The sequence below is a fragment of the Salvia splendens genome, chromosome 4, assembly GCF_004379255.2.
Source record: "Salvia splendens isolate huo1 chromosome 4, SspV2, whole genome shotgun sequence".
NCBI classification, from domain to species: Eukaryota; Viridiplantae; Streptophyta; class Magnoliopsida; order Lamiales; family Lamiaceae; genus Salvia; species Salvia splendens.
This window is the reverse complement of record NC_056035.1, coordinates 29,564,233-29,577,700: the sequence shown is the minus strand read 5'-3', so window position 1 is coordinate 29,577,700 and position 13,468 is coordinate 29,564,233. Positions and strand designations below refer to the sequence as shown.

Sequence of the window (13,468 nt, the reverse complement as noted above, 5' to 3'; positions counted from 1 at the left end):
TTGCAAAGAAATAAGTGAGCACTGTTTCGATAGCCTAAATGAAAAATGTGTGCTCTATTTTTTTGGATGAAGAAAAATCAACATTATAGTAAAGCTAACAGAAGAACAATTCCTGCAAAAATGTATTCTGGTCATATGACTTTTAACAATTTTACTTTCTTGTATTTGAAAAATATCTTTGAATTTTATTTTTTTAATTTAAACATTTAACTAAACTATTAATTAAAAACATAATGATGATAAATATATTATTAGAGCATGTACACAACTTTATTACAAAAGTTCATTACAAATTTACAAATACCTGGTGAGTATATAAATGAAAGCAGCCAACACAATAATTCCTATTAATGGCAAGAGCAGAAGCATTGTGCGTTTGTTTGAGATTTCAAGCCTTCTCTGCACTCGCTGAAGATAAAAGAAAAAACAAATTCTGTCAACAAGAAATAGTCTAATTTGTGGACCATACGAGTTTTAATGATAAATTGATAAAGTAGAAGAAAGAGGAAGAAAAAGTGGATAAAGTTGGATATCCTCCCTCCGTGCGTCGTTAGGAGTCTTATTTCTTAGTGGCACGAGTTTTAAGAAATATTACGAAAAATTGGTAGAAAAAAGGTAGTGGAATATATATGTTTCACTTGTTTATATTTGTTTTAAATGAAATGTGAGTAGAATGTGAGAACCTATTACCATTTTATGGTAAGAGTGAACCAATACTCCTATTCGTGGACGGACTAAAATGGAAAAACGGGACTCCTATTCGTGGACAGAGGAGTAGATGAGAAAAGGTAAGAGAAACGAGGAGAAAAAGTGAATAAAATATGAAAGAAAGTTTTTATTTTTTAAATGAGCCTATTTTTTGTGGACATTCCAAAATGATAAAATATGACTATTTTTGTGTACGGGGAGTATCAACTTAATATACAGTTTCATATGCTAAATTAGAAATATTAAAATTAACCCTACGTTAAAGGTTACGAATATATAAAAAAGAAAAGGAGGAAAAGAAAAAATAAATTCACCTGTTGTTTGGAGTCTGGAACCTCAACATATTTGTTCACACCAGCCTGAACAGACATTGATTAATTCAGTAACTTGTTTTAACTCAAGGTAGTACTGTGACACATTAGTCGTATTCCTTTTTGAATCGTTCGAAGATAGTTCAGTCGTTTCTTTTTTGATAAAAACTTTACTCTCTCATATTTTACTCTTTATTCTTTTTTCTCTTATTTTATTTTAGTTATTTCTTACTTTATTCTTTCTTTATTTTACCTCTAAACACTCATTAACTATGGAGATGTAAAATAAAATAATTCCTTGAAACACATAATAAAGGACTACCAATATGATACGACAAAGCAAGGTTGAACAAATAAATTACTAGTCCAAGTAAATGGCAATTACCAAAATAACTAAAATGAAGATCAAAGTGAGAAATGATGAATTTCAATGAATAAAAAACGGAGCAATGTCTAATTAAATTAAATTAAATATGATAAGGGTTTAGTGCATAATTAAGTAAGCAACTAACGTCGAGTCCTTCAAGTAAACGAAATTCTTCTTTGATGGCCCATGCAATACGGCTTGTGCTTCCAATTACCTCTGCCAGTTTCTCAAGATCTTCATCTTGCTCTTCGTCAAACCAATCATATCAAATTCTGGTCAATCCCGCTACTTTAAAAAATGACCAATTACATCATAATTTTGACATTTTTTTTCTTAATTGTCTCATGGCAAAACATTCTGACATACTACATGTATAAATTTATTAACATAGCGTGTACATATGCATATATTAATTTAAAATGTGGCTAACTAAGTGTATTAAACGATGTCATGCAATTAAGTAGTCTACGAAATTTTATTTCAAGCTCGAAGGAGATGACTGTACAACGTATTTGAGACAACCAACTATACCCCACACAAAGAAAGAAAGAAAGAAAGAAAGAAAAATAGTGTGAGAATGTATTATAGATTTGAGGGGCCTAAGAAGAGATGCTACATAGAAGGTTGGCCAGTAAAAGAACGTCGCACGACGCTCATTCTTCTGATATTCCAACACGAATCGACTTGAGGAATCAGATGAAAATCTCTCTCCCCAACTATAAAGGAATAAAAGAGGACATAGAGTTTAACTCACCTGGCATCTGTCATCATATTTGATAATGAAGTTCTTCTGCACCAAACTGTCCAACAGGGGAATAGGCCATCATCGGGCGGCTGCCCAGCAAGGCGGGCTATTTAGTTCCAGAAAGATCATTTCAGCCAATCCGGAACGTAAATTTATCAAACTCTGCTTCAGCCAAATTTGGTTCCAGTTAATTGACACTATTAACTTGTGATTGTAACAAATGTCCGGTATCAGAGGCATTCATCTTTGTAGGTTCTGCTGCGCCTTCTTTCTCTGCCTTCTTTTTCTCAAACTCTAACTGCTTGCAGTTTTCCTCGTGGGAATGCTTGAACATCTTTGCAAAGTTTGAGAGAGTCGAGATCACTGCCACAGTAAAACAAAGTAAACATCAGAGTGTGCTGTAATATTGTATCTATATCAGTACCAAGAGTGTTGGGTATTCGGATAGAAGGAATGGTCTACAACATGCTATTTTGTCAACAAGAAAATCTGATTGAATGAAACAGCACACACACCACATTTTCGACAACTTGGTAGTCATATGATAAAGTAATATCTCAGTAAAATAATCAGGAATTGAGAACCACCTTGCTCAAATTGGCAACGCGCAGGATCTTCCCCAAAATATAAGATCAATGAGTCTACATTCCTCCCCTGCAGTCAGAAAGAGATATGAGACACCATTAAAAAGGATTGCTGACATAAATGAAATATGCCTACTAGCTGATGATAATGGCAGGGGAACATACCACTGTAGCATAAAGTGAAGCCAATGTCCTGACTTCACCTTCGGAAAAACAAAGGAACTCCTTCAGTGCCTGGAAGGGGAAAAAGGAACTAGTACATCACAATTGCCTAACAATATACCAATTTTTTATCACCACACACCAAGACAGATTGTATTGGCAGTACATTAATTGCTTTAAATATACTCCCGATACCACTATATTACAACACCATTGCTTTTTCCCAACTCTATCTCCATACAACTGTTCCCCACAAACTCAAAACTTCACCAAAACAAAATATACACACTTTAAAATACAAACTAATGGGAGAAAAAATTTATTTCTCATGGATAGAAGCAAGCACCAAGATCCATATTGATGGGGTTTAGGATGTACTTGACAAAAGTGTTCGGAGACAGGGCCATCACTTTCTGCCATGGACAACTCCTGCATAACTTTTTCAAGTCCTTTGTTAATAGCTTGCATCTCCTCAGCCAAAAATTTCAGTTGTATCTACAAAAGAATTTCTTCGTCCATTAGCAAGTCACTTGAACATTATTATAGTCAGAAAATATCATTTGAGTGCACAATAACATTTCATATAGTTATTATACCTTTGACGCATCTTCCAGGCTGGAAAGGTCTTGCCAAAAATCAAGAAGCTCCGGCAATTTGTCCGAAAGAACCTGGATGAAAAAATGACGGCAAAACATCATTGGTGATACTTCGCCACTTAAAACCACTATGTGGTTAGAACTTTCTAGCCTTATCGAAGTACTCTATAATTAAGGTATTACTTGCAAAGCAAAGTCAAGTTGAATGACGGGGCAAGATTTACAATTTGCTGGCACATGATTAACAATTTCTTATATTGTCCCAGTTGCAGGTTAAAAAACTTTTAAATGTCATGGGATGCTTGCTTTGCACTTCACTCATAAGTGGAATGACTGAAACATTTTCAGAAGCAGAAATGGCAGGCTCAGCATCAATTAGATTTTCAAATTGTACCAAAAGTGAAGGCCAGATAATAAACCACATTGATTTACTCACAAATGCAAATACATGGTTTATATGATTCGCTATGATTCCCCTGGAGATATTAAATGTACCTTGCACAAATAATGCATCAGGGTCATCTTATTATTCAGGGCACGAGTCTCAGTAAGTTTGAGGAGGCTATCCAATCTGAACCCCACAGCAGATCCTGTGATAATAACACATGCATGGCATTGGAAGAAAGTAAGAACTCAAGAACAAGTGACGCATCGTCAAAAGAAAATATTCTAGTCCTTAAGTGTCTATCATCTCTCTTTCCACCAAGGAACAACAATTAAAGCTTCGTGTCTGGGGCTTTTCCAACAAGACAATAAGCAACTTCCTTTCTACGGCTTGTGCACTCAGTTCCAAAGCAGGAAGAAAGAAAAAACAGACACACAAGAACAACATCATGAGCTTCCAGAGGAGAGATTGAAGGTGGTAAAAATCACAAAGTATCAGATGAACAGGTTTTTACAAACCTCGAGCAGTTCCCTGGTTTAAAGCATTACCCAGAGAAAGAATTGTTTGCATGATTCTTTTCAACTTAGCAGAACCCCTGATCTGATGAGAACATGATATGACAATTAATAAGGCATCATATTTACAAGCTTGCATATTGCTATGAAAATTTAAAAATAAAAAGCAAGTTGCCTGATCTGAAGCAGAATTCACCACATCCAAACTCTTCCTGAGGTCAGAAACCTATTGACAAAAAATGAAAATAACAACATTACAGATTAAGGCCAAGAAACAATGGAAAATAGGGAAGTTATGTCCTAATTTCTGACCTGGCCGCGGAACTGAATTTTAAAGGAATAAACTCTCAACTTATGTTCTATCCGTGGCACATGCATCAAATCCAAAAAGAACTGGGATTACAGAGAAAAAACAAATATCATATTTCTCAACACCAACCAAGCCAAATTAGACTGAGACTTAAACAAAATAGACCAGGAAAAAAAAGAGAAAGGAAACCAATCTAATGCTACGGACCTGTTCGCATTTGCCTAAATTGTCTCTCACACCTTTGTAACTCTGGAAATAGAGAAATCTGATTAGAATTTCAATTAATGAACATAGAAATTGGCTTCCCAGAGAATCCTAGGTTTGTTAAACATGCTGTTCAAGAGCCCTCATATGGAAAACAAAACACGAATGTTAAAGCACCACCTTTAGAACTTCCATCTCATCTTTAGTTGGACAAAACTTGATTAGGTTATCAACCTGGTCGACATCTAATGCAGAGTCTTCCAAGGAAAGTACTGAACTCTGCAAAAATGCCACAGATTTCATGGGAGAACTGATTGGAACCAACGATTTAAGGAAGATAAATAAATCAATGAATCTACCAAAGTTTAGTAACTACAAATCATGCAAGGATTCTAGAAGGTTTGCAGTGCACAAAACATACATGAAGTATAAAAGGGAAACTTGAAACATGTCAATTTAGATTACAGAAACTTGAGAGGGTAAAATAACTTGGAACAGTTACATTTCCCCTCATGCTACCAGATTCAAGCTGACAAAATCAGTAACCACACGGTCCATACATCATGTACAGAAGATATGCAGTAAATGGGATATGATTCAAGTAATATAAGACGTGCGAATTTGAGATTCAGTCCCTTAAAAAGTACAATAACAAGGGGTTTCATTTCTGTGACTAATTGAACCTACAAGTTAAGCCATCACCAGATTTACTGCCTGATGTACTCAGTTCTGAAGATACAATGTGGAGTATATGTTTAATATACCATGTTTTTGAAATTAAAATTTTGTTCATCTAAGCATGTCTTCTAAGTTCCAACATTATTTACCCTTTCAATATAGGCAATCCACACCAAGCCACTAACAAGGGACTACACTTGTCGAAAATGGAATGTTTAGAAAATATTCCTGATGGGGATTGAACTAGAGCATCTGAATATTGAAATATGAAACCTGTAAATTTGACGAAAATGCTATTATGGAAACACTTGAAACCAAATGCTGGAAAAAAGATGCATAAAATCAGAATATAGATCATAGTAGCTAACAAGTTATAGGTTAGATAAATCATTTGTGACCTTTAACAACCTGAACTCAATCTTCATGAAAGAAAAAATTGTAACATGAAAGAGAAAGACTTCAAAAGGTGCTAAGGTCTCATAGATACAAAAAGAACAAAATAATCTTTTTCTTTTCTTTTCATTTCTTATGAAGCTAAAGATTGCTTTCAGTCTTTATTTGCACAGAGAAGGACACATCCTGGTAAATAATAAATATATTACTCCGTATTTAGTTATTTACAATGATGAGTTGGAAGTGGTAGCATGGCACCTACGGCCTACATCATAGCAAAGCTAAGAAATACTTAATGTCATTCTTGAAAATGATTGATAAAAGGTGTAATAATTACACTGTAATTTATAGCTCACCAGCATATCTTGCAAGGGTATCTTCACTTTTGACAGCATTATTTCACAATTGTATGCACGCCTGTGTTCTATCTGCAATATCAGGAAGAAATGGTTACAGCAATTCCAATCCTAAAGGATTATCTTGCAACCAAAAGGTCAAAACTCATTAGTTAAGGTTGTGTTAACATTCATTAATGAATTTCACGACTAAACAAATGAAAATTTGGAATATATTAAGGGAATTAAGAAGGCACAAACAAATTAGATTTTAGAATTGACAAGTAATATTCAACAATTAATAATCACCAATTGCACTTTTTCAGGTTTACTGCTTATTGAAGCTAGTGAACCAGTTTTTCTGCCCCCTTGACCTTTATTTGGAACTGCTGCTGAGAAGAGAGATTCAAGTTCTGAAATATCAATCTCCGGAGCCCTAAAAAATAAATAAAAGTAAATAAACATGAAAATATGGATAATAGGAAGATATGCAAATACACCTACAAAAAATATGCTAGAATAGGACCTTCCACCTAAGCCCTGGTAATACTTACTTAGAAGCTTCAGATTTTTGAGTCTCAGCCCACAAGCTTCCTGAAGCAACTTTTGATATTTTTAGCCAATGCAATGGCTTCAATTTTTTCGATTGGTTATTTTTTGAAACCTGTGTACGCGACAACAAGGCTTTCCCTTTTGTCCCAGGTGGAGGGGCCAAAGGTGGTGGGGGAGACGGAACTCCAGGCAAACTGCCTCCACTAGCAGCATTGTTTGTAAAATGAGGTGGAGGAGGTGCTGAAGGAACACTTGAAGAACTCTTGGTAGTGGGGATGGCAGGGGGTGGAGGAGGCTGTGGTGGAGATACATATGGTGGAGTATTAGGTCCCATGGGATGCAGGGGAGGTATAGGACACAGAGGCCCTCCTCCACCAGATATCTCTTCAGGGAGCTGAGGGGGAGGTGGGGGACAAGGCACAGATACTACGCCTGAGCTATGCCCCATACTTGGGATTGAGGGAGATGCACCAACCCCAGAAAGTGGAGTAGACTCCCCACCGCTACAACTTTCCTTAGGAGGTGGTGGTAGTTGTGGTGGTGGAGAAGGAATAGGTGCAGGTTGTGCTGGACCACATACAGAAGCTGATTTAACCCCAGTAGGAGCTGCATGCAGATCAGACACAGGAGGAGTTGGAGGAGTTCCGGCTTTAGGGGATTCTGGTAAATCTTCAGCTGAAAATGCTGATGAAAGAAGATATTCAGATTTAGAAAGTTCATCCTCTACGACCCTATCTTGACTCTTTGGACATTTTGTATGAGTGGACAAAATATCGGGCATACATATATTTTCGTCCCTAAAAGAGCGACCACTAGCGATCTCCAGTGGCAGAAGTGGGATTGAATGGGATGCACTTACGGAGCCGATTTTATCCTTTGAATGGGTAAAAGGTGATGTTTGTTGACTACAAGGAGAAGGTCCAAAGAAGGCACCTGCATCTCTTGCTGACTGAGATGGTGCACTTGTAGGTGAGGTTTTAGCATACGATGTTTCTTTAGGTGCACATAAAGGAGAGACATCTTTGGCCTCAGCCTTTGTTTCATATTGTTGTCTGGGTGACAAATGAAGAGTTTTTGTTATAGAAAATTGATGATGTGGTGAAGTCAATGAGGGTGGAGAATGATCACCAGAAGGGATTAGCGTTAGCTTCGAGGATATGACTGCTGTCGTATCAGTCGGTGAAAATTGGTGGTCAGCTTGAATACTAGCCGTATCAGTGTTTTGGGAAAATTTTGGTGATAAATCAGATTGGTTCTCAGAACTTAGACTTGTTTGGCTCTTAGAAAGAGATTGAACATCTAATGCTGCAAGGCTCTCCTTTAAAACTTCAACTCCAGAATCTCCCTTCGGAACCAACCAATCCACACTATTAAACATTTCACGAACTTTAGCAAAGGCCTCCTCTGGAAGGCCATCCTTCTCCTCAAAGCAGGAGGAGTTCACACGAACCAGGGAAGTGGTAGTGTCCTCAGAGAAAAGAACCTTCATTGATATAACAGTCATCACTGGAGACACCCTCAATGAGTGTGAGAAATCATAAATTAGCGCCATTTAAGAAAAATCGTACCTCTGACCTGAAGTCCTTAGGAAATTGTTCCTTTGCATTCCATAAAATATCAATATCATCCTTATTGAGCATTAAAATATTTGACCTTATAAAAGCAGTGTTAAACATGACACGAAACATCATCTTTTCCCGCTCCATGTCATCATTCAAGCTGATACATTCCAGCACAACATCACCTTGAATGTGGCAATTGAGGTCAACCTTTATTATTTCAGATTCACCCTGATAATAACTAGAAACCATGAGGGTGAAAAAAACTTCACAGTTTGGGACGTAATGAAGCATAGCTTTTGAACATAACAAAGCACGAACAGAATGTAGGAAGAGGAAAAGAGATTCCAGAGAGAATCACCATATATTTCATTTAGAGATAGTTCAAGTTGTCATAACTACAAATTAGTTATAGAAGTCAGAAAATAGGTGGCACTACTAAATGTAGCAGCAAACTTGGAGAGAGACAATTCCTTACTTCTGAAAGGAATACAAAATGAACTCTGGCAACCATAGATGATTGTTAACAAAATAGAAGTATTGCAAAAACTATTGCCATTCATATTCTGAAGACGTAATCTGGAACAACCTGTTTCATATATCTTACCCACCCCAACTTCATCTTCAACTTTTTCTATAATGCATAGCAGGATAAAGGAAGCCAAAAATAATTCTTCCTATGTCCTTGCTAAAACAGGCAATTGTTTGAATGGAAAATATACCTTCCACTCCGTACCCAACTATTTAGATATTAGAAAGATAGTAGAACAATCATTGCAATATATAGCTTTGTTTCAGCAATAAGCCTAAGTTGATTGATCTGACCTATTTACAATAATCTTCAAAAAGTGTAAACTATCTAGAACTGTGAAGAAACCAAAAGACCTATTAGCAACAATTGAAAGAAGAGCCACGACTAATCATATGCATAATGGTATCATAATCTAGTGCAGTTCATAGAGTACATTGCACAATGCACATGTGACTTCTCTCCCACTAGAAGTTAGTTACTTGCCCCAGTCAACAAACTGCATTTCTGTATCCTATGAATATGATTCAACCTGTGTGTATGTTTTCAAAATACAAGTTACTAGTTTCACCCAATACTTAAAATACTAGTATGAAGTTTGCTTAAGAAGTAAAGATAAATTCTTCAATTACATGATGACTGAATGCGACTGAATAGTAAGATCAAATTGACTGCGCATGCAAGAAGATATTTTGCTATTTTGTTCATGTGCTGAGAGTATAGTGAACAGCAAGAGAAAATACACACTAAATGGTTGAATAAGTTATTCTGTGATTACCTCTACATATTCTTAATAAAAAAAGTACCCGATCACAATGATATTTTCATATACTTGGGTATATCTTGTTAGAATTTTGGATCAATTTATGGATTCCTACTATCAGCATCATAATAGCATATGGAACACGAAGTGTGACTATACAAATTTTATCATCGCAGTTGAGCATAATCACAGGATCGTCGTGTGCTAGTTCTCAGAAAATAGCATGTATCAATGAAACCTAGCTTTCAAGGATGATTTTTACAAAAAAATGAAGAAGGAATTAACATCATATCTTGATAAATGCAGAGCTTCAGAAGCACCTTCGCAACTTGAGTTTACCTTCTGTGGATAGAGTAGGTCTGATACTTCAGGAATTTAACAGTGTTCATATATATTTCAAAATTGAATCAAAATTCAAAATACATTGACATAAGGTTCAACTAATAAAATATGTTAACAGGTAGTTGCTCCCCCACTGGTCTACGTTTCTATAAAATTATAAAAGCAGAATAGTTTTATGATGATATGAGCCCGACGGGGAAGTTAACAGGTAGGAATATTTAAGAAGTTGGGAAGACAGAATATTCATCCCCTCAAGAATATGATGCTTGAGTTGCGTAAAAAATTGCTATAGATCTCAAGAGTTCACCTGCTGGTAGTGTCGAATAGCTTTACTCCTCTTTGGAGTGGAGAATAGGACCTTGGGTGCACGCTCAGAAACAGAAAATGGATCTTGTCCATAAATACGAAATATTGGTCGGCAACCACCCTTGCCATCAAAATTAGGAATCATTCTCATAATAATACAATCCAAGGTGAGTGCCCGGTCTATCGGTGGCCATTGTATTGCGACGTTCCTCCTTGTCACATATTGCAAGTACCTTAACTGAGAAGGAATGGGATTCAAGGGGGACATCAAGTATAAAAGCTCTCGAGGAGCTTGTTTGTGCACCATGTCCAAGGTCTTAAGTTCCCCACTGTAGTGCTTTCTGTAGATCAGCAAAGCAGCCAACATGAAAGCTAAAACAGGCCAACCACCGCATTCACAGTGCATGAGAAGCAGATTTTGGATCCCAAGTGACAGCCAGCTTTCGCTAGATTTTAAGAAGTGGTGAACAACCTCCATTGGGAGGAGCGGACAACCTTCATATTGGCGAGGATACTCCATTACGGTCATATCATATTCTGTCAACACACTCCCTATCTCGGTCTGTGTCTCCCCTTCTCGGAAATTAAAAGCTAAGATTGAAGAATCAGGATAGTTTTCTCTCAGTTGGCTGACAATGCCTCCCACATAGCCTTTGTAATCTTGTTTCTCCAAAGAATCAGTTGTAAAACAACAATCAAACACTGTAGAATAATTATATTGCACAATCAGTAAGCTTCAGAAGCTAAATCAATGTTTAAATCTTAATGCCAATTTTTTTCTAATCTGTCTGTTAAGGCACGTATCGAAAAATAGAAATTCACAGAGAAATTAGGGAAATTGAACAAGAGAGAGCACCATAAACTCTCTCGCAGATCTCGAGAAGGCCATCAGGCGGCTTGCGGTAGAACAACTTGCGAAACAGCGCCATTACTGAATCGAACTAGTGGTGCGAATCCAATAGAGAATCTGAGCTTCTGTTTGGGGTTAGTGAGTTAGCAGAAGAGCGGAATTTCTCGATTGGGACGAACGGTGTATTCTATTGTTCTACTACTGGATGATTTCTCCATGCCTCTCCATAATTAATTACATCAATGCTGTTTATCTGCAAATATCCTAATTCGATGTACGGTCAGGTCAATAACAGAAAACGATATTCGATGTTGAAGAAACGCATGAACCCTAACAATCAGTTGTACCAGAAAAGAAGAAGCTCAATAAAACAGAGGGAAAATGGAAATAAAAAACTCACGTTTTCAGGGATTATATAACAGAAGGTGGTGACATTGGCGAAGTGTATATCCTTAATCCTTGATAATTGTGAGATGATAGTAGGACAAAAAACACAGAGATGCTGCTCCTGCGGATTGAGATTGCGATGGTGATGATGATTGTGTGGAAACGTGTCGTGTATATATGAGGTAGCTTGCATGAAATGAACTTCAATTTATTTTTATTTTTATTTTAATTTTAATTTTAATTTTAATTTTAATTTTAATTTTAATTTTAATAAGGCGATGCATCCCAAATCTCTTAATCACCGAATCATTTGTAGTCGTTAATTAGTTGGATCATTTCTCGACTCACACAATTTAATTTCTCGCTTCTAGTTGTTACCCGTCCAAAAAAAGGGATCATTTATTAAAATTTTAATAAATGATTTAAATCAATATTAAATCATTCTAAATGTGAATATCACAATTCAGTAATATTACTTACATTAATTTTTTTTCTCTCTTTTACTTTGCCATTTACACACATTGTCTATTTTTTTTCAAACAAAGATGGTATAAACTACTTTTGCTTTGCTTATAATTTTCTGAATTATATTATGACCTTGGATTTGAGAAATATGTAGTATGTAAGTGACAACTTAAAATATTACTTTCTTCATCCCAATTAAGTTAAGTTATATTACTCCATTCATCATTAAAGATGATTCACTCTCCTTTTGGTTTGTCCCAACAAAGATAACTAATTATTAAAAATGAAAACACATTTCCTTCTATTTTATTCCTTCTCTTTTACTTTACCCTCACCACTTCATACACAAAATAAGGTTATATAAATTCTCGTGCCGCACAAGGAACGGGTCATCTTCCTTGGGACTGAGATGGAGGGAGTATTTCTTTTAGGAACATTCTAATCAAACAAAGATGAATTTTAGAGCATTCCCAACGGTGAGCAGCAGCTCACCGCCCGTCCTTGCCGCTGGCAAGGACGAGCTCCGCCACCATTGCGCTCTTGCCGCTGGCAGGGCGCTGCTCTATGCATAGAGCACGTCCGTGCCAGCGGCAAGAGCACGAGGCGTGACGTGGCAGCTTCTGATTGGCCCGTTGATTTATCATTCATTATTATTATTTTTTTAAAAAAATCGAAAAAATCTGAAAAATTCAAAATTAATAAAAAAATATTGTCTCACTTCCTAATAAAATATATCCATTTTTTCCACACTTTTAATTTATTTTTTTCATTATTTTTACCCCAAAATTCATACTTTCATCTATAAATACTCTCATTTCAAACACAAAAAATGACACTATACTAAACAACTCTCTCAATCTCAATTTTTAGGATTTTAATTATGTAATTTTTAATTTTTAGGAGTTTAATTATGTAATTTTTAATTTTTATGATTTTAATTATGTCGTTTTTATTTTATTTGTCATTTGTAATATTATTTAGGTTTTTTAATGAATTTTAGTATTATGGAAATGTTTTTGTTTAATTGAATTTTAAATTAATTGTGCTCGTCCTTGCGGAAGAGCACAGCTGTGGGTGTTGTGCTCTTGCCAGAGAGCAGGCATGAATAGTACCGCCCGGGCCCACAACCGTGCCGCTGGCAAGAGCACGGTTGTGGATGCTCTTATGTTTTAGATTATGTTTGATTCTACATGGAGTATAACATTTATAGTTTGTTGTATACATACGGTTAATATCATTGAATCTGTTCAGATCATGTTTCCTAATTGAGATATGATTATATTTCCGAATTAGGATAGGATCTCATGTATGCTTATTTATATGGAGTAGAGCACATAATTCTGTGATCTTAGATCCAATCTGAAATCTGTAGGACTGTAGCCATACACTCTGAATAAAATCTGTTCTCCGTTCCTGCCCGTG

At 36.1% G+C, this 13,468-nt stretch overlaps 1 protein-coding gene across 8 annotated transcripts; it reads right to left on the bottom strand.

Annotated features, from left to right (window-relative positions):
- Positions 1 to 218: 218 nt before the first annotated feature.
- LOC121799365 (formin-like protein 18) lies at positions 219 to 11,742 on the bottom strand. Of its 8 annotated transcripts, none has more exons than XR_006050260.1 (21): positions 11,595 to 11,742; positions 11,201 to 11,458; positions 10,346 to 11,046; positions 8,414 to 8,635; positions 6,848 to 8,328; positions 6,603 to 6,729; positions 6,315 to 6,386; positions 5,068 to 5,166; positions 4,891 to 4,932; positions 4,686 to 4,766; positions 4,549 to 4,599; positions 4,377 to 4,458; positions 3,969 to 4,063; positions 3,474 to 3,545; positions 3,256 to 3,372; positions 2,881 to 2,949; positions 2,719 to 2,785; positions 2,141 to 2,494; positions 1,532 to 1,658; positions 1,023 to 1,067; positions 219 to 408 (listed from the first exon to the last, which is right to left on the bottom strand). XR_006050260.1 is itself a non-coding variant. In XM_042198709.1 (18 exons), exons 2-18 carry the CDS (start codon positions 11,271 to 11,273, stop codon positions 2,319 to 2,321), a joined length of 3,627 nt encoding a protein of 1,208 aa, XP_042054643.1. In that variant the 5' UTR covers positions 11,274 to 11,458; positions 11,595 to 11,742; the 3' UTR covers positions 1,838 to 2,318. The 8 variants fall into 8 exon arrangements, 4 of the variants coding, with proteins under 4 accessions (XP_042054643.1, XP_042054644.1, XP_042054646.1 ...); XR_006050261.1 differs by having other exon boundaries at positions 1,532 to 1,632; XR_006050259.1 differs by lacking the exon at positions 1,532 to 1,658.
- Positions 11,743 to 13,468: the final 1,726 nt, after the last annotated feature.